This window comes from Aplidium turbinatum, chromosome 9 (genome assembly GCF_918807975.1).
Source record: "Aplidium turbinatum chromosome 9, kaAplTurb1.1, whole genome shotgun sequence".
NCBI classification, from domain to species: Eukaryota; Metazoa; Chordata; class Ascidiacea; order Aplousobranchia; family Polyclinidae; genus Aplidium; species Aplidium turbinatum.
The window spans coordinates 17,466,120-17,487,508 of NC_137480.1; the positions used below are offsets into that span (position 1 = coordinate 17,466,120).

The 21,389-nt window shown below is 39.0% G+C and overlaps 1 protein-coding gene across 1 annotated transcript; it reads left to right on the forward strand.

The window, feature by feature from the left end:
- The first annotated feature begins 3,941 nt into the window (after window positions 1-3,941).
- LOC145777155 (uncharacterized) lies at window positions 3,942-20,305 on the forward strand. The gene is made up of 10 exons (XM_082588459.1): window positions 3,942-4,055; window positions 5,199-5,336; window positions 5,696-5,810; window positions 5,940-6,110; window positions 7,066-7,211; window positions 7,445-8,156; window positions 8,613-8,664; window positions 18,114-18,223; window positions 18,688-18,831; window positions 19,083-20,305. Exons 1-10 carry the CDS (start codon window positions 3,989-3,991, stop codon window positions 19,231-19,233), a joined length of 1,806 nt encoding a protein of 601 aa, XP_082444585.1. The 5' UTR covers window positions 3,942-3,988; the 3' UTR covers window positions 19,234-20,305.
- Window positions 20,306-21,389: the final 1,084 nt, after the last annotated feature.

The following is a 21,389-nucleotide window of genomic DNA, read 5'->3' on the forward strand; positions in this document are numbered from 1 at the left end:
GGCCTATTTTGTAGTTATACGAATGATCAAAATGTCTTGAAAGCAACCACGTAGCTTTTCAAGTAACCTTCTATATTCTACAACAATTGAGCGAAAAGTTGCTAATTTGACTTAAAACTGACTCAATCTCTAATTGCTGCAAATAATTCTACAACCTGGCAATGTAGTCATGCTAACAGGATGGTATTAATACGACAGTGTTAGCCTATATTTCGAAGGTGTAAAAGGTGAAGGTGATTATTTCGTGGAATAAGGAGAAGAAAAAGTTCTCACTTTGGCCCACTAAGCATTCGGCACTTCCAAAAGTAGCCAGTTCTTTTCTCTCGGCCTCCTTTTCTTCAGCAACTACGCCAACCTACGACAATCCATTACACCCTATAAGTAGATGTGAAAGGTGTTTTTAAACAACTAGCTCAAGCCGAAAGCCAAACCAGGATCTCATGACTCGGGGTTTATCGGCAAAGGGCTTATCAGCTACCCCATTTATACTGTAGGTTATGTTTTCCAATATATGTGATTTAGTATTTCACCGCACAAAGAATTTTTACTCAATTGTTTTTTAATTAAAACGCAGTTTTGTTTTGAACTGCGGTCAAGCCAACTTGTTTTCCCTGCGTAATCATGCTCCGTGAAGCAACAAAAAGTTCAAAGCGGTAACCTGGTTGCAGCAATAAAAAATATAAATAATAAGTTTCTCTTACTTGCTCCACCGCTATGGCAAACAGTTAATTATTATCTATCAATCTTTTAGTTCTATAAAATCAAAATTATGAAACCAAAGAAGAAACAGGTCGTTTGAAATATTTTTTTAGTGCGTTGACAGAAAAACTACTTTTAAAAGTTAAAATACTGTAAACGGATAAAAATATAGACAGGTCTCAATTTTTAGTGTGGGCGATTTTTTTCACGTCATCATAAGTATTGCATCATTGAGGTTATCAGGAAGTTATTTTTCCTTAAAAGGTTATAACAAAGTTGTTGTGTCACCTTTCAGAAAGTAGTGGTGGTTGTAAAACATGTGGGTTCCCGTGCAGAGTAGCACATTGGGTGACGTAAATATATCACATCATGGCCTACTACGCTTTATATTAAGACACAGAACTTGTGGAGTCTGCATTTTCGTATCTTCGTTGGCATAGAGGATGATTGCAAACTACAGCACTCTTAATGCATTTGTATTCATACGGTAGGGGTACTGAATATGCGGTTGCATACGAGAGTAAGTCACTTCAGTTATTACGCCACACCACGACGACGATCATGTCAAACAACGAAAAGTTGAAATGTTTAAGATAACACAAAAGTCTGATATACAGTAGAACTTCTAATAAAAATATAAACGTTAAAATTGTGGCTAGAGCAAAACTAAGTTCAAAACTTTATGGCCTATTTTGACAATTTTTTATGGAACCTTAAGTTTGTTATAGGCTACTTCTTTTATTAGCCCGCTAGTTCTGTTTGTTACAGAGACATGATTTACAACAGTTTGTTTCAGCATTAGTTTTTTTGATGACAGAGTAAACAGAATAAACTGCTGTAGGCCGACAGGTTGGTTAACGAAAAAGCTGTAACAATATGAAAGTGGTGTAGCCACAAAATTTAGTGAAACTAAATAGATCGTGTCGTCGTGTGAGCTTCTAGGGCCGAGGGTCTATCCTTTTTACCAAATAGATGATATAATGAAAATGTATATGCAAGGTAGCCTAAACCAACTTTTTGTGCTTTGTGAAAAGTTTCAAGACTTCGTAGTCTCAGCTAAGCGTAGGTCTACAGGTTTCTTTACCAAGCATTAGGACTCTAATTAAAAACACTGATAAAAACTTTTAGCCTATCAAGATTATTAGCAAAGTAGATTTGTAGCATTGGAAGGGATAGACAATCTCATCAAAAACAACATAGAGTACTATCCGAAATGCATTCGGATCATTATCTTTGTAGTATAGGTGACTGTATGTAATGCTGAATTTTCAGTTATATTTTTCCCAAGTTAAAGGATCAAAAATCTATTTTTTTACCACCACTGCATCAATGGTGGTAGCGTGAAGTAGACTAGATGTTAGGGCGTGTGTCGAGTAGCCATTAATTAAAGCATGTAACAAAAATATCTTAAACTTGCCGTTTCCAACGTATGTTCCGCTGCACACCAGAGTGAGCAGTGCAATTCCTGCGAGAATCTGTTGTTTTGACTATGATGAAAAGTGTTTGTATTTTTATGCATTTTAAATTACGTACGAGCACCAAGATCAAAAAATCGTCAAAGAATTAAAATGTTTCGGCCAATGAAAAGTTTTGACAGGTTAAGAATTAGAAAAATTAGTCGAAGTATTGACATCTAAATATCAGCAAGTTTGAAAAAAAAATACTAACTTAAACTATATGTGTAACTATTCTGCCAATTAAAATATTTCAGTTGGAAAAATTTTAAATGGGAAGGAATCCATCACTTGATCTCCCGAACTCGACGCTATTCAAATGTGTCTAATTAGGCCTACTTTATTTACTTTTGTGTGGCACATGTTTGTTAAATACCGCAACCTATCAACTTACAAAACAATCTGAGCAAATTGCAATCCAGGTGCTACATCCGATCCGCTACAGATTGGAATGTACCCAGGAATAACTGAAAAATTGGTTTTTAAACGAAGATATAATTACAAAAATTAACAATTTTATCCATGCGTTAACAGTGCTTTATTAGTGGGGCCATAAAAGACGGCAATTTTTCTGCGTTCTTATTTAAAGGGTCAACTTTTTTAACCTTTTATCGTGCGATTATGAACATCATTTTGAAGTAAAATCAGAATCTCCCAGCCGATTTGTTTCTTGTGCTGTTCACTCATTAAAACCACGTTGGAGAAGCTGAGTTGTTTGTTTCTATGCTGAAGCTGTTAGTTATTTTAGTTTCATACCAAACATATTATCTCCTCGTTTTGTTTCTTTATCAACATGCAGGTTTCAGAAAGGAGCAAAGTGTAAGATATGTTTGATAAGCTACTAATTTTCAAGCCAAACACGTTTTTTACTGTCAAAGCTTTGAAGCATGTTACAATTCCATGATTGTACCAACACGAAATTAGTCACTTGCAATGATGTTTTGTTTGAGCCTTTGTCACACAATTTTAAACAAAAAAGTGCAACTCTTGATTGGAGTTATCCACTCTTCATGAAAGGAACGGAACTAAAAATAAAAGACATAAACAACAGAAACCGTGGGTTGGATAAATTTAAACTGAACGGGTTGCGATAGACAAAAGAAAGGTCTTAGCAGTTTCTTTGCAAGTCTTTCTTTGCAAAATACGTCCGCATTTAAATCGACCGCCATAACGTTTAAAATATCTGATGTGGTACCTGAAAAAAATGAGTTAACCTACTTCAACCTAGTCTACAACATCAGTAGATTTGTATATCAGCTTCTAAAAATGTTAGACTTAAAGTATCTGCCTAATTTAAGTTGGTCGTATTTTGATTAAGTTGGAATGAGCGTGTAAAACACATATTTTCACTGTAAACATTTTTACTGTGGATTTTTAAAATGTACAGTGAAAGCTTTTTAGGAGTTTTAGTATTCCACAAGCTATGAAAGGTCGATAACCACTAGCCTACCTGCATCAGAGATCTTCACAAGACAGTTGCAACTTTAAAGCACTGTAACGTACAGTAAACTGTAAACAAAGAAATGTGGTAAAAATATATTCCAGTTTCAACAGTGGCACGAATTTCAAAGATCTAAGAATGTGATTGCATATTGAACACTGTTCCTACTGTACTTAAGATGTTCACAGCACAAAAAATAACCTTATTCCATTCGATAAACGTCATTTGACAGAACTTTGATCATCAATAAGGTAATAATCTGGCTATTTGCAGGAATCTAGCTTCAGTCATAAATTGCTGCTATGATAGTTTAACTATGTGCTGAACAAACAAGTCTTTCACTAAACTTGGTTCTATCCTACACAATACGCCAAATGAAAAAGACAAGGCAACCATGATGACGTCAGCAGATGATTTCCGCTATCTTGGTATCGGTTTAGGAATAACCATCAGCATAGCTGGTGAGTTGTCGAAAAATAAACTCGAATACTTGTTTTTTGATTTACTTACATTTATGACTAATGTTTGGGATCATCAGTGGTGCATATCCATGTGTCTTGAGCCACTTATGTCGAAGAAGTTTACAATTCCCATCAAGTTGGAAGTCCGATTCCCGCTCAAGACACGTGAATATGCACCACTGATAATCCCAAAAAAGGGTGAAACTCTAGTATGGCGTCTTCCATTTTTGTTAGATCAAGGTCTTCATGATTTATAACTAACTTAATCTTTCTGCAGCTTTAATCGCTGTATTTCATGTTTCCTTTTTAAATAAGGAATTTTTAGCAATTTTTGCATGCATCAAGAAGAATATTCTCCTTGCTAGGCATTGGACCTGACTTGACACTTTCCCACAGAAATTTTGTCGACTAAAATCAAGAAGCCAAAACGCAAACCTATATAAATAAAGCTTATTCTGTTGAGCAATTTCAGGAAAATCAAGAGCATACTGGGAAGCACAACTGACGCCATCTTGGTTCTAAACATAGGACATGTTGGGCAAACTTGTCGCCCGATTTTCCGTAAATTCAAAACCAACGTGCTGCTTTTAAGTGACATGGATTCAGCGTATACCCATGATGTCCAGCAAAACGTAGCCCAAAAATGCAAAAAAATGTCTAAATTAATCAAAAATATTATCTTATCAATCACATGTAAGCCTGCATTGGAAAAATTCAGGCTACCTAAATCTTTGCGGAAATTTCAATCTGAAAATAAATTACAAATTTAATAAATAATACATTGAACATTTGACTCATTCAATATAATGGTTTTGTATTACAGTAGGCTACTTGATAACATGCAGCTTTTTTTAAATTTTTAAACTGTAGCCTATGCTTTGAGGAGCGCCTAGTCAAACGTTTTTGTATCGATGAGGTCAACAAAAACATTTTAAAATAAATCAGTGCAGTTTTAAATTTGTGGAGAAAATTAAACAAGAATTGGTCCTACTTTTGGGCTGTTTAAAATATCAAGTCAAATCGTAAAAATTTACTTGATACTGTGTTCGATCTCGTGTTTCCAGAAATCTCTTCACAAATTTTTTAAAAGAAAATAAGGCTACCATCGTCTATACACTTGACCAAGCAAAATTTGTTTCACAGGAGCCATCGGGAACAGCCTTGCAATTGTAGCTTACATCTCAAATAAGCGAATGAGAACAACGTTTAACATGTTGGTTGTTAGTCTTTCCATAGTCGACTTCATTATATCAATTTTTATTCTCCCAATGATTGTTTATGGTAAGATTATGTAAAATCTTGAGCTTGTTTATTGCATGGATTATACACAAGCTAAAATTATGCTAGCCTACATTCGGCATCTCATTCTGACTTCAGGAAAGTAGAGAAACTCCTCTCTGATAGTGAAGAAATTGATTATGGTCAGTGATGTGTTATGGTAGGGTGTGAGGTTACTTCTATCAGTGCTATGTTACTTCGGCCATCCATACTTCGGCTGATAAATGGTCATTCAGTTACTTGCTGGGTTTACAAAATGGACTGATCAATGTCAGAACCAAACTGGCATCTTCAACATAAAAAAGGGGTAAACTATGCACGACACTCTGTTTTTCTATAAAATACTTTATTTTTATTTTTAGGTTATTTCGCCATGGAATGGCCTTTCGCTCCAGTAACTTGCTCAATTTTTGCCTATTTCTATCATGCTTCCCATTACACGTCAGCTGCGTTTCTTGTCGTCATATCCTTCAACAGGTGACAAGTAAATACATGCTACTGTTACCACAATTCTTTGATTTCTTGAAACAATATGTTATAGCCTTATTTTCATGCTTAAATTGCATAATGTTACAACAAAGATAACAGCTGTTCCACGTCTTGCAGGTTTATGCGAGTAGTTCTTCCTCAATCTCACTACAGAGCAGTATTTTCAACCAAAGGTCGTCGCATCATTGAAATTTCAGCCTGGTCGTTTAGTCTTGTTTGTCTATTTCCTCTTCTGTTTACTGATGGATTCGGATGGTGGCAGAAAGGGCTCATATGCACCTACACCAGGTAACTAATAAAATCACAAACAACCAGCCTTGGCAAACTTTTTTATGTTCGTAGCTATAGTGATATAGGAAAGATTACAAATATCATACCTCACCCATAAAACAAATGAAGATGTCCTAGCTCAAACCAAGCAAACCACAACTCTCTTGAACAAAACAACAAACGACAGATAAGCTTTGTTGGTCATGTCATGTAGAGGAAGAACAAAGCACGCCCTGCTTTTTTGTGAAAGGATCAAAGGAAAACGAGCACATGGAAAACAGCGTCACACGCTTTTCAATAATCTCAAGAAGGATCGCCTTCATGTTGCAACCAAAACATTTTGAATACTGGTACAGTTTTTTTTTGTCTTATCCAGGCTTACTCCCGGTGATTGAAGATATAGATTAAGTGGACGGGAAGGCAAGGAAGCCAATCTTCGTGACCACCTTTAGGCCTTTAAGTGTCTTAAAATAGACACAGGTGCATGCTCTTATCGGTGTCAAACCGGCGCCCTTTCGAAAGTCGTTCCAGGGCTCTCACCACTCGGCAATGCAGCCAACACTGGTATTGATACAGTTAAACATCGGGATAAAAGGAAAAAACTGTGCATCACGCTTATGCCTAAAACATGCTTGGCAGTCTACACGAAAAAATGCCAGTCCAAGCCCCTTGACCCTTGGACTGGCAAAGAAAAGTCCTTGCAAACAAGTAGAACGTTGCCGAATAAGACCAAACTGAACAAAGCTTTGTCTTAGTGTTTTTGCTGAAATTTCAACTACCTCATTACCGCATCTTATTTTAAAACCTTTTTTTTGTCACATTTAAAGTTGTAAAAACAGAGAGAGACTGTTCACCAAGCATTTGGTAATAAAATTAATTTGCGTTCTTCTGGTGACTAGTTACTAGGTTACCTCGTGATGTTAAAGATGATAACTAGCTTTTGTATTTCCAATTTAAAGTTGTATTTTTTCAGAATAAACCCGTTTTCGGATGTTTATTCCATGATAGTAAGGATCCTATTCCAATTGTTTCCACTTTTGTGTATGATGGCTCTGTATGGGATGATATTTTACACAGTAAGGAAAAGCCATGAGTCAGTGGATAACCCAAGAATTACTGGTGGGTATTTCAGAATATGGCAGCACAGTAAAGTATTTATATGTCCTTTATTGAAAGTTGTGTTTCGTAGCCTATTGCCTTTTGAACAAAAATAAAAAAACATTAGGTAAGCTGCTAATTTGATTGTCCTAATTTTGTGCAGTACATACAAAATAATATTAAACCAACATACATGAAGTTTGAGCAAAATATAATTACACTTTAAAACTACACCGTGTGTCTTTGTTTCACAGTGAGTGGATGTGACAGCTTCGCATATTCACATGACACTCGCACAACAACAGGAACTCCAGTTCAAACATCAACCCAAAAATCTCCAAAGCAACCTTCATTCAAACACCAAATAAGTTATGAATGTACTTCAGCTACAACTAAAAGTACAGTCCTCAAAACTCCAGACTGTGATTTAAAAACAAACTGGAGGCCAATTTTTCCAACTTTGAACGAGCAGGATTCCCAAGGTAAACAAGAAATAAACAAATGGGATATCCCAAAAGTGAGCAGTGAAATTGGTGATGACGACAAAATAGCTGAACTGCAAGTAGGTGCATGTCAAGTCAGGCACGCACAAATACGCATCGTAAATGTTGAAGAAGAAAATTTTGCGTTGCCTCATGTACCACAACCTTCAAACGAAATTTCTACAGAACATCATCATCCACAAGGTTTAAAATCTCGGTCTGTAACCTTTTCAAACTTCAACAACATTCTTCATCGATCCAGTCTCCGCATCTCTCTAGATGGTCAAAAGCAACTTCAACTTCCAAAAGGAAAAGAGAAACAATGGGAACAGTCAGAAGATAAAAAACTTCATCTCTACGCTCCACAGCGTCCGCGACGTTTGAGTGCGACTTCTGATTATTTTCAAACAAACAACAGGTTTCTTCCTCCAAACAAAGCAAGAAGAAGATCGAACACAACATCTCTGCCTAATCTAGAACGATCGTAAGAGCAATTTGTTTAATTTCGTTAACTGTTTTCAGTAGTAGCCAGAGGGAATATGAACTATGTTGAGGAGTTGGTGACCTCACAATATTTGAATCAATGTTATTATTGGTTCTACTATATGTACGTCACAATACATCTCAAATGTGTCCACCCAAAATTTTCGTAGGGGCTTTATAAACCCCTCTGGCTGTACTATGGTTGTTATACAGTATTGGGTTAAATGGTGGCTTTATGAGCAAAAACAGAAGCAATGGATTACGGCAGCTTGTAGTAGCAATTCCTAGAGGTCATAGGCTACTTGTGACTTTAATCAAGAAACTTTGTATAATCCGGTGTAAAAAAGTACCGATATTAAGAAAAACGCACTTTAGCGCAAACTGATAAACATACGTTGGAGAAGTTTGATTTCCAATTTTAGACAGAAATACATATTCAAATCATATTTCTTTTTAGAAGGAGCATATCGACATCATTTAGTAACATGATGGATTTTGTTAGGCAGCAGGTGAGACACAATGTTTTGTTAGCAGTTGGTTAGCGCATGACTGCGTGAACGATGAAGCTTCAACATCAAGTGGCGCTGGTTCGGCTCTCGGGGTGTGTGCTTGAGCAACGCACGTTAAGGACTGCTCTCTATTCAGCGGCACCTAATGAATGGAATAACTCCTCGGCAACAAAACTTCAACAATTGGAAACTTCACTCTGTCAATCCCAGTGACCGGTCTTGCGTCAATGGTTCAAAGCCTCTACAACAAATATGTGAAAATGCCAGGATTAAGCTCTCGAAGTAGCTTTTCCAGTCCGTTGATAAAAATTCAATCAATCGATATTTGATAAACTTAAAAATATGAAAAATTTTTGAACTATATATTTCTTCAGACTTTGGCGGCCTATTTATTGGCAAGCAATTAATCAAAATCTATTTACATTAACTGTTGTAATTTTTTACCGTAATAAAGTAATATCAGTAATTTCATTTGTTTTGTAAGTTTTCATTGCACCAACTTGTTCGAGCTTTGCTTGCAGTGAGTTGACTCAAATTTTGCTACAACCTCCAAACACAACCAAACTGCTTATGTACATGTATATCTTCCTTCTTTTATTGTCGCACTTGATTCCAAGCATTGACTGCCTCTTGCATGAAAAGTTTCCAAGATTCTCTGTTGTTTGCAGTGTGTATTAAGCTTAGGTGTATATTGGTGTTAGTTTTGTCGGTTTGTTGGTTGCGTATACATGTATATACATGTTTTGCTGTTGCATTGCACATAGCTCACCGCTTCGGCAGTTTGAGCACTCTGGCAAGATGGGTGAAAGTACCGAAATGTGGTTTCTTGTGTACCACAAATGGAAAAATCACCACGCTGCATTACTTATAGGCTATAGAAATAAGGCGTTCCTATCTAGTGTTTGATTTACGCACTGGGGAGAACATAAGGTCGAAACAGTGACGTCCTGTCTGCAGTTATGTAGGCTATATACAGGACAGCACAGTAAATATGTTACTGAATTTAACATCTATGCGATTTCATGTGTTTGTATTGTGTAGTTGCATATTACTATTATAGCCTTGGTTACAAGAGTAGGTGCTCACTGCCTACCTACAATCCCTCCTCGGTCTGCCTCAATCATACTTGCAATTGTTTCATGTTGTTTTTTGATTTATTGAGAGCGAGTTGGGATAAAAACTTGATTTTGTATAAACTTACAATGGCTTTAACACGACAACTTAAATCCGTGGTACACATTCATTTCTCTAGCTTGCTTTTTTCGATAATGAAAAGAAACTCAACACAAAGGCAGGCAAAACTGTGTCCAGAAACAACGGCTCCCGGCACGCAGCAAAAGGCGATAATCGGTTGTGAAATCTCTTTGCAGCCAGGCAAGCCACGTCACGCGAGACACAGAAGCAACGCAAATTCAATGTCAACAAAATTTCATCACAATTTCAATTCCGATCAAGAGGGCAATTGACCCGCCGGAACATTGCGGCCCCTAATTATGGCACATAATTACAAACAAAAGTTGAAGTAGAAGGGTCAATTCCCGAAATGCAATACACAGAAAGTATGTACATCAAGCTACACAGAAACGGTGACTATCCTTTTTTAGCAGTGCAAGGCACTGGGATACCCTGGCCACAATGGCCTGGCGAATACTTACACAATTAACGATTAATATCTACGTTAGTTTCATGAGACACACACAGTAGCAAACAAATCAAAGGCACTACACAATAACTAACTAGCCACTTATGATGACGCAAATCACTGAGAACGCTGGCGAATACTTACACGATTAGTATTTACATTATTTTCATGAAACACACAATAGCAAACAAATCAAATTTATTACACAGTAACTAACTAGCTACTTATAATGAGGCCGATCACTGAGAGCGCTGTAGAGCATACGTTACTAGGACATGTTGTTGAGTTACGCATATTGGGGCCCTGCGGATGACACATAAAGATACGCAGGTTAAAAACAGATTTGCGCGTTACATATCTACAATACACTACAAATTTAAATGAAAGGCAAGGGTGGTACAGATGTCTCCACGACACCCGCTAACAACAGACCAGGACGGGGCCGGGTCCAGAACGCAGTCAAGCACCCCCCACAGGAGCAACGCACGATATATCCCTTAGGACCAGATCCACTTTGACCTCACCCTATGCCTCATCCACCACTGAGACTGCCACCCTGGCGCGCCGGACAATCGGTTTTCCTTTCCTAATTTGGGGAATGATCTCATGGACTCTCCCCAGACGGTACCTCCCTCTCTTAGTTATATCTTCTGGAGAACCAACCACCACTAATTGGCCAGGCTGTAGGTTTTCCACCAAACTGGCCCACTTTTTTCTACCCTGCAGGGAAGGTAAATAGAAAGAGATCCATTTCTCCCAGAAACTGTGAGATAGAGCCAGGTTATACCTATAGTCTCTCCGTAACTCATCTCGGTCATGAGGATTTCCTACTGATGAAAATGGGCTCAAGAAGGGGTTAAGGAGTGCGGCTGGGGTGATAACAGTAGAATCCTTAGGGTCATCACAGACAGGAACTAAAGGTCTTTCGTTGACTATTCTTGTGGCACTACCCGTAAATGTAAGAAGTTCAACAAAGTTGGGTTTCCGTGATGAGTTCCCAATAACGTGGGAAAAGGCAATTTTGAATTGCTTGACCATTGCTTCCCAGGCCCCTCCCTGGGCCGGGGCATACGGAGGAATGAACTCCCAGTTAATTCCCTTTTTTCGCAAAGAAGTTTGAATTTCAGAAGACTCCAGAATTTCTGGTAGTCTTTTAGATGCTGCTTGAAATGTGGTCCCGTTATCTGAGTACATGTTACGTATAGATCCACGCAAGTCTACAAATCTGGTAAATGCTAAAACAAATTCACTGTAAGATAGTGACGTCACAAGTTCCACATGGATTGCTCTACTCGCAAGGCAGGTAAATAACAATCCCCATGCTTTCTTTTGGCTTCTTCCCTCCACAAACGTCATTGGACCAAAATAATCTACGCCACTGTTGAAGAAGGGTTTGTTATAGGCCGTGGTTCGTGGTAATGGTAAATCCGACATAAGCTGCCTGATAGGCTTTGCTTTCTCTAAGGCACATGGAGCGCAGTCATGCAAATAATGTTTCACCGAGGAATTACCATTTGCAATCCAAAAACGTTGGCGAGTAGATAACAGTGTCTGTTGCACACCACAGTGATAGCTATCACAATGAGCGTCAAGGACAACTAGCCGTGTCAATGCGTGCCTCGAAGGCAAAATAAGAGGATGCTTCGCATCGACCGTTATTTCGGGAGACTTACTCAAACGACCTTCAATACGAAGTCTCCCTCGTGTGTCCACACAAGGACGATACTTTTTTAGCGAGCGCAACTCCTTCAGACACTGTTTATCAGCGCCAGCTTTGCTCGAAGCAAGACGTTTTGTTACCACATCGATCGACTCTGGCAGACCGTCACAACTTAACAAATCTCTATACACTACTTTCTGTACGTAGGAAACAACCCTATTTAAAGCGTCCTCTAGATAAGATGCATTTAACTTTGGTTTTACATACCCATGTTTCTTGCATTTGGATACAATGAACTCTGTGAAAGCTACAAGATAGGCGGCTCTCTTTTTCAACACGTACAAAGTAGGTGCGGTTTCGATCATCTTGCTAATGGAGCCAGTTGCATTTTCTCTTACCGTCATCTCCGGTGACAGTTCCATTTTACGAATAGCAGCATCTGCTCCATTCACCGTTGGGACCTCGCCTTCCTGCATGAGAAAAGATGGACCGTTCAACCACATCTCTCTGGAACCTGTTTTGGTGATGGCGTTCGGTCTGGTTCCAACGTCTGCAGAGTTGAGATGTGTCGGACAGTAATGCCATTCGCTCACCTCTGCCAAGAGTAAAATACGATTTAACCTACGAGTAACAAACTTGCATAATCGTAAATCAGGGTTTCTGATCCACTGAAGGACAGTATTCGAGTCACACCAGAAATGTTTTCTAAGATCAGGCAGGTGTAGTGCGTTAGCTGCCTGGTTTAACAGCTCCGTAGTATTAAGCGCGGCTACAAGCTCCTTTCTGGCAATCGGCCATGCACTTTGATGCTTGAGGACAACCCTACTTTTGCCAAAAACGAAGGATACACAAGGGACTCCCTTACACAGCCTACGTATATACACCACGGAAGCAAAGGAGTGATTGGAAGCATCACTGAATCCATGTAACTGATATACGATATCATCTGCGCAACACGGCTCGGTGTTTACAAAATACCATCTAGGTATAGAAAATTCTTTCAGCAAATCTAAAGAATGAAGCCACGACTTCCATTCTTTTATGTAGTCGGGTGGCACTTCGGTGTCCCAATCAAGACCTTCAATAGCTAAACGCTGCAGAATTAACCTAGCTTTTAGGAAGAATGGAGCGCCGAACCCTAGTGGATCGAAGTTTTGGCCAAGTTGGCTTAACATTGAGCGACGTGTGTACTTCTCTAAGGGTCGGAGAGAGCACTTAATGAAGAATGAATCTGACTCGGTTTGCCACACACAACCTAGAGTTTTTGCTACTGGTAAGTCTGTGTCGTCTTTTTTGAGGTCGATATCGCGAAAGGAAGAAGCTAACATCTCCTTTTTGAAGTTGGACAAAACATCCAACGCCCTTTTGTTGGCACTCCATTTCACCAAACTAAAGCCTCGGCTATCGAACAAGTCAATGGCTTGTTTTGCAATCTCAGTGACCTCATCAAGGCTATTTCCAGAGAATATCAGATCGTCCATATACATATTTTTTCGAATGGTACTCAGGGTCAGGTCACTGGCTCCAGTGGGGTTTTGTTCAATCATTTTTTGAATAGCTAAGCAGGCGATGTATGGACTGCTTTTAATTCCCCAAGGGTGTACACAGAATCTAAACGGAATTACTTTGCCCTTTTCGATATCATTATTCTCAAACCATAGCAAACGGAACAAGTCGCGTTGTTCCATTGGTAATTGAATCTGGAAGAAGCACTTGGTTAGGTCTGCCATTAGGCCAAACTTTCCCAATCTAAAGCGAGCCAGAACTTGTGTTAAAGGGTTTAATATGTCTGGGCCCGACAAAATCACATCATTAACACACCTACCCTTAAACTCAGATTTGCCGTCATATACCACTCGCTTTTTTGCTTGGGATGTCACAAAATATGGTAAGTACCACACACATGCCGATGAGTCGTCGTCTTTTACCGGCTCAATGTACTCACTGGACTGCATTTCAGTCATCGTGTCTACTAAGAATATTCGAACATCAGATTGCTTTAAAGCCTTTCGTCGTAAGCTCAGAACACGGTCAAGAGCCAAAGAGTGGTTATCCGGTAATTCAAAGTCGGTTTTTAACGGTACGGGCATTTCAAATCTCCCATCTTCAACTTTCATTTGCGTCTCAACAAATTTTTGTGCTATGACATCATTGCGGGACAGTTCTATCGTTTCATCTGTTAGGGTTAAATCCTTTATTACATGTTTTAAGCGACTGATTTCAATCTCCTGCGCATCAAAACTGTCAAGACTAAGTGACTCCTCAGCGACGTTACCATTAATGGCAACACGACGTACTTTAGAATCACCAGAGATCATCGAACCTCGACCTCCACTAGCCAGCCAGCCCAGTGGGGTTAAAATAGCATGGGGCTCTTCCCGAGTCATGCCAACCCGTTCTTCTAATACTCGCATCAAGTAAGCATGGTCATTCCCGATTAGAATATCGACCGACATTTTGTTAGGTAACGAAATCAATTCAACATTATCGAAATGTGAAAACCTATTTAAGTCTTGATGCTGCGGCAATGTTTCGACATGGTCACTCCAAGGTGCGTTTACCACTGCTTCCACATCACCATACAGTTCGTCAGTAACTAAGGATTGGATATTAAATTTAACCAGATCAGAGTGTATTTCTTGTTTGCCTGCTAGAGTGTCCATGCGGAAAGAGACATTATCCGCGGCTTTTAGATACAATTCTTTAACCAATCGGTTTGAAACAAATGTGAGCTGCGAGCCTGGGTCGTGTTGACAGTAAACCAGAGTGGTCTCTCCATTAGATGGGTTTATGACCCGCACAGCCGTGACACGATTAAACACTGCCCTCTTATGAGCGATGCTTACACTACGATTAGTGACGGCAGGTGCCGTTCTAAGACCATTGCCATTGCCCGATGTTCCTTGAGGACTCACATAAGCGTCGTGCAGTAGATAATAGTGCTTAAATCGGAAATCTTCGCCGCAGCGCCTACAATTACATGATTGGGTGCAGTGTTTTGCTTGGTGTCCTAGACGTAGGCAGTTTAGACAACGACCAGTCGTGGCGATAACATCCCGGCGTCGCGACGGCGTCAAGTTTAGGAACTCGAGACAATTGGGTAGTCTGTGACGCTCTTGCTTATTCCTACTCTCACAATAGATACAAAGTATGTCCTTCCTCGTACCCTCAAAAGAGCGGCTACCAAACGTGTCTTCTCGGCTCCCAGAACTAAAGCCAGACCCGCGACTGCTACCTTGGGTGACATTTCTGACAGGCTGTGCTGAGGTTTGACGAATACGCATAATGTGATTATCACTTGCCGACGGTTTTGTATCTTTTCTAGCAACGACTTCCTCCATTAAGCGTATGGCGAAGTCCGTAGAGCGACACGTCTCTTCGCAATTTACGAAATCCATTAGGCTTTGGAAGCTTGGTTCCTCGGTGCTACCATATTGCTCTTTCAGATAGTACAAAAAGTCTTTCTTCGCATATCCAGGTAATCGACCTGCCAAGTCTAGTACAAAACGTCCTTCTAGCTGATGACGCTGGTTATACGCTCTAGCGAAGAGGGTACACTGAGCCAGCTCGTCTTTGAATTCCTTTATTGAGGATGATGACATCCCAGATAATTTATTGCCATGCCGTATCCGCCGAATCTCCGGCTCCGCGAGAAATCCGCCTCTAACGCCAAAGCGCTGCGACAAGCGATCCAGCGACATATCGATCCTTTCCTTTTCGCTCCAACCAGAAGTATCCGATGTTAAGTTTGAAATGGTTTGCGCGGCGCTACGTACGCAGGCTGCCTGTAGCAAAGTCAGCCGATTTCCCTCAAATGGGCAACTCTCCATTAGTGATTCGATACGGTTTTTAAAAAATATAAATGGCATGTTGTTGCCGTCATAGTTGATCAATGCGGCCCTGTCATAGAAAGTGCGACAATTATGATATTTATAGAACCAGTTTTGTTGATCCTCAGCGCCTCTGTTTGCATTAAGCCCTGGCGGGGATGTCATAACATGTCTAGTTTCACGGCCATCATCTTTAACTAGTGGTATATTACATCTCTCACTTTTAAGATCTTTCCTTACAGTTAAGGGGCATGTTTGTGACGGTTTCACAACCTTCTCTCTATTAAAATCACGTTGATAATCATAATGAGGTTCTCTTTTAGCGGCCCCATGGGTCTCCCCGGGCGGTTTTGTCAATACATTATCTTTAGTCCACGTTTTATACTTGTTTGTGAGGGCGTTCCCTGGAAAGAGCTTTCTTAGGGGAGTTTCTCTATGTGGCGGTTCCATTAAATTCTCCTGTTTAGCCTTGCTCTGTTTAGGTTGGGCATCTATGCTAGCGGCCCCATGAATGTCATGGGATCTCCCAGGCGGATTGACAATGTCAGCGTCCCACCTCTGGACCTTTTCTATCGCTGTAGGGATGTAGTCGGTGACTCCGAGACTACTGGCCGTAGGCCGTCGTTGCCCGCGCTCCGACCCTTGGTCCGATCCACATTGTGAAAACAATTCAAGCTTACTTTGCCTTGCTCTCAGTTCAGCTGCCTTGATCTGCATTTCAATTTCGGCTCTGGCTTCGGCTTCCTCTGCTTCGGCTTTGGCTCTGTTCACCCGCATCTGTTTTTCCCACCGCAACTTCTCCATTTCGAGCCGGATTTCAATCTCTTCTTCTTTTTTTGAACGGCGCGAGCGACTACTCGAGGCACTGGTGGTTGATTTTCCTTTTATTGTACCTAATTTTGTATCTACCTTGGAGATTTGCTTCTGTTTTATGGTACGTTTCAATTCCTCAATCTCTAACCTGACCTGTTCTGTAGCTTCAGATATCATAGTGCTATCCTTTAGTTTATTCGCAAGTTCTAACAGTTCTCCAAAGTTGCCCTCTAACTCCGCCATATCAACCAAGGCCCGCTCTAGCAACGCTTCATCCTGTACCATGAAGAGACCTCTCCTTAATTCTCCAACCCCCTGCAGCACCTCTCTTTTTTTGTGTCTGACGTCCCTGAGCACAGCTTCTGCAGTGAAATCAGCATGGGTAAGGCTGCCATGAACCCCCCGAGGATAGACCTGCCCAACGCCCGGGTGTTCCGCCGCACCACCCCCAGACGCAGCGCCCCCTGTCCCACTGCCAACGGGAAACGCACGAGACACCGGATGGACACCGTCACCTTCCATTTATCAATTTAAAAGAAATTACACTACTGTATACTACAGCCTACACACAGTAATAGCGGCACACGTAACGGAAAGCGTAAACAAAATTAATTAGGGACTTACCGCTCGCTGAGTTACGGTGACACAAGCCTCTTGACAAACAATACAGTAATTTAAACAAATTAATATACACAATTAGGCTACAGTAGAGTTCCAGTTTACAGCACAATCAAAGTTTATTAAAGTCCTTTCGTTGCAGGGAAGTGCTGACCACCCCTTCTGAAGTCTTCCTTGATTGAAGTTTAAATTTGTTAGTCTTTAAGTTAGTTCTAGTTCTTTTAATTCTGTCAATTTTCGTTATTTAGATACTTTATAACTTCTTTACTTCAGTTGTCGAAAGGTAATCAAGTTTTTATTTTTGGTTACAAGAGTAGGTGCTCACTGCCTACCTACAATCCCTCCTCGGTCTGCCTCAATCATACTTGCAATTGTTTCATGTTGTTTTTTGATTTATTGAGAGCGAGTTGGGATAAAAACTTGATTTTGTATAAACTTACAATGGCTTTAACACGACAACTTAAATCCGTGGTACACATTCATTTCTCTAGCTTGCTTTTTTCGATAATGAAAAGAAACTCAACACAAAGGCAGGCAAAACTGTGTCCAGAAACAACGGCTCCCGGCACGCAGCAAAAGGCGATAATCGGTTGTGAAATCTCTTTGCAGCCAGGCAAGCCACGTCACGCGAGACACAGAAGCAACGCAAATTCAATGTCAACAAAATTTCATCACAATTTCAATTCCGATCAAGAGGGCAATTGACCCGCCGGAACAAGCCTATATGTACAGAGTGCAACTGTGCACCTAATAATAAGTTGTTTTTTTTCGATTGATATCGTCAACAGACAAAACATACTATTATCTTGCTATTTTCTGACCCAACACTATGCTCTAGCGGTTCCCATTTTTGGTAAAAAGCAGAAATGAATATATTTCTTTGCAGAGAGAATCAAGAAAATTGCGTAAATCTGCTCAACATGCAAAAGCTCAACGAAAACTTTTATACATGTGCACAGTAATTTGTTCCGCTTTTGCTTTATGTTCTTTACCAAGGTAAGAAACTAAGTGAGAAAGTAAATAATCATTTAGTAAATATATTTATACACTAAATTTTAGGCTAATATGTTGAGTTAATAAAGTATGAATAGAAAAAGTTGCTCAAGGCAAACTACAATCCATTGCTAACCGCTGGGTAGTGTAGCCAAAAATATTCTTGTATCTAAATATGTTTAATAGCTGACTAAATAGCCTTTAGTATAGCCATTTCGCTTGATTAAATAATATTTTTGTAACAAGTGTTACTTGTGTTTGCTCCATTCGGGGTAATCTTCATCAAAATAAAACTTTACGATGGCCCACACAACTCCCACATTATTTCATTGTTATGAGTAGAACGCGGTTATCAAAATTAACAGACTTTTTTTCTATATGATACTTAGGTCTTTTCAGAAAGTCTATTAATAGAACTGTTTAAGATTTGAGCATAGCAAATCAATCTAACTAGATTTTATTTTTAGCTTGTTTTTGAACCTTGCAACGAACTATGACAGTGCACCACCGGAAGCGCACATGGTAGTGACCAACTTAAGCTGGCTTACGTCCATGATCAATCCGATTGTGTATGCTGCTATGAATTCTCAATTCAGGCAAGAATACTCAAGGTGAGATGTTAAAGATAGTTTCGATCTATCAGTTATAGTAAAAAAAATTTACTTTCAATAAAAAATGTACAATTGTACTGTATACAGTACAATATTGAAGAGTTTATTTAGAGCCTCAAACTACAGTAGCCTATCCATCACCAGTACTTCACTAATTACTATGGTGAAGATATAAAGCAAAGAAGTCTACTGGAAATTTGGAACAAAATTAAACCTAATCTCAGGTTTGACTCATGTTTATTAAATTTCAGGTTATTGCATAAACTTCTTTCTTATTTTCGCCGCAAGAAGAACAAGAGAACTTCTGTCCAAAGTATAAAGTCCAACAATTGTGATCAGAGTGCCAATAATCTGTCTACCACAAAAGCTACCATAAAAGCCAGTGAAACATCACTTCAATAATGAACAGTTAACTAGTGCTTGCAGGTCATCCTGTAACAGTCATGAATTTATAGACGTTATTAGATCATATGTATAACGATGGCAATAGTAACGTTTCCTATCATTTTTCGGTCAGTTGACAAGTCCACTGCACTTCTCTTTTTTACATATCCAAATCTTCTGGTTTTCTTTTTTAATTGTATAGAAGCTGATCTTATCATCACTGAATTTAACATTTTTTCTTTTTCTTCCCTCTTCGCCTTTACGTTCCATGCAACATCCGAATACATCCTCTTAATAAGCTGACATATTGAAGAGTGTATGCGGATCTATCGATGTTGACCTTTGCTTATTGATTAAACAAACATATATTTTTTTTTTGTTCTCAATATGTGAGAACACATCTTTATCTGTATGCTGTTTTTTTACGGTTAATATTAGTGTTGTTCAAACGTTTCTAAACTGCTAATCATTTTATTGCAAAACTTTATCAACGTAAACAATGCATGCATTACGTAGATCGATATTTGTCACTGAAACATAACTATGTCTGTAAATAATGCTTTTAAAAACCACTTGTTTATGGTTTGCGTGGTTGGAATTTCGTAAGGAGTAGACTCTTACAATATTGTTCTGCAAATTCTATGAGTTTGAAGCATGATAAACAAACTTAGATATGATTCCTACTGTGTGTCATGACGAATATTTATTGCATTTAAAAATGGCATTTTGTGTACTGTTTTCTCTTGATCAAAAGATATTTAAAAGTATTAAGTATTTAGAAGATGCCTTGTGGTACAATATGTCGCATCTTTTAAAACATTATCACGGCATTATTTCACTGTAGGCTATTTTATTATTGCTGGTTTTATTTGTTTTGTTTTTTTGTTTATTTGTTGTTACTTTAGGAAAAAAAGATTTATTCTACTTCACTGGACTGATTCTACTCGAAAAAAATCTTAGGTCTACCGAGAAAAATAAATTGAAAAGAAAAGCAATCTTTTTTATTTGATCACAAAAGTATTTATGTATTTGAAGGAAAAATTCTGAAAAACATTTCATAAGCCTACTTGCTTTCCATGCAAGCACATACGCATAGGAGTAGAACTAAAAGTTTTCGAACTGCAACGTGTCCCCTGGTGGAAATAGATTAGGCTTAGGTGCCAGTAAAAGTAAGGTAAAGGTCCAATACTCAGTTATTGAGCTTGGGGGGTGAGAAGATAAGGTTCTCATTATACTCAGCTTTCGGCACTAACGAGAGTAAGGTGGCCAGTTCCATTCTCTTGACCGCCTTTCCTTCAGCAACTATGCCCATCCAATTTATTATACCCTGGATAGAGGTGAGCTATGTTTTTAACAACCAGCTTGAGCCGGGGGTTGAACCAGGTTCGCAGAACAAATGTAAATAAAAGGTTTGCACTGAGCGTGTTTTGATGCAAACTAAGAACAAAGGGGCATTTTTTTCTTTTCGTTTGCATCTGCAACTTAGCCTATTTACCTGCTTTGGCATTGTTCTTAACGAAGTGTTCAGTTTTTGTCTTTACCAAACAATGCTCAGTAAATTTTGCTTTTTGAAGAGTGCGAGTGATTGTTGTAAATGTTTGCTCGCAATCATTATGTTCCTTCCTCGTATTGAGGGTTGGATACAATGTGCCATTATTCTCGATCATGAGCTGTTCGTACTGTACTTTTATTATTTAATTTTGTCCATTTAGATATGTTTGTTGTCCAAATCATTCTTGGTCTGCCTTCGTTTCTTTGGCCATTTATCTTTTCTTCTATAAATGATCTTTGTGATAAGTTTTTCCTTATAGTATGTCCGAAGTACTTCAATTTTCTTCTTTTGACTATTTGTAAGAGAATTTTGCTTGAATTGAATTTGGACATGGACAATACTTCATTATTAGTGATCTTTTGTTTTCATGAAATTTTTAACATTCGCCTATAGCCTACTGTATGTCCATAGCTCGAAAGCATCGATCGTTTCTCCATTTTTTGTGACACTGCCCAAGTTTGAGAATTGTATAAAAGGGTTAACCAGATGTAGCATTTAATATTCTTTGACGAATTGCTAAATTTAAACTTTAATTGATAAAAACACTTTTCATCTTTCCAAATGCAATTCTTGCAATTTCTATGCGCCATAGAATTTCATGGTTACGCCTCCCATCTTGAGT

Bases quoted from the DNA above. Each gene is read 5' to 3' on its own strand.
- LOC145777155 (XM_082588459.1), top strand. From the start codon at position 3,989: ATGATGACGTCAGCAGATGATTTCCGCTATCTTGGTATCGGTTTAGGA. The intron at 6,111-7,065 runs GTAACTAATAAA...GTATTTTTTCAG, and splicing joins CTCATATGCACCTACACCAG to AATAAACCCGTTTTCGGATG. The intron at 18,832-19,082 runs GTGAGATGTTAA...ATTAAATTTCAG, and splicing joins TTCAGGCAAGAATACTCAAG to GTTATTGCATAAACTTCTTT.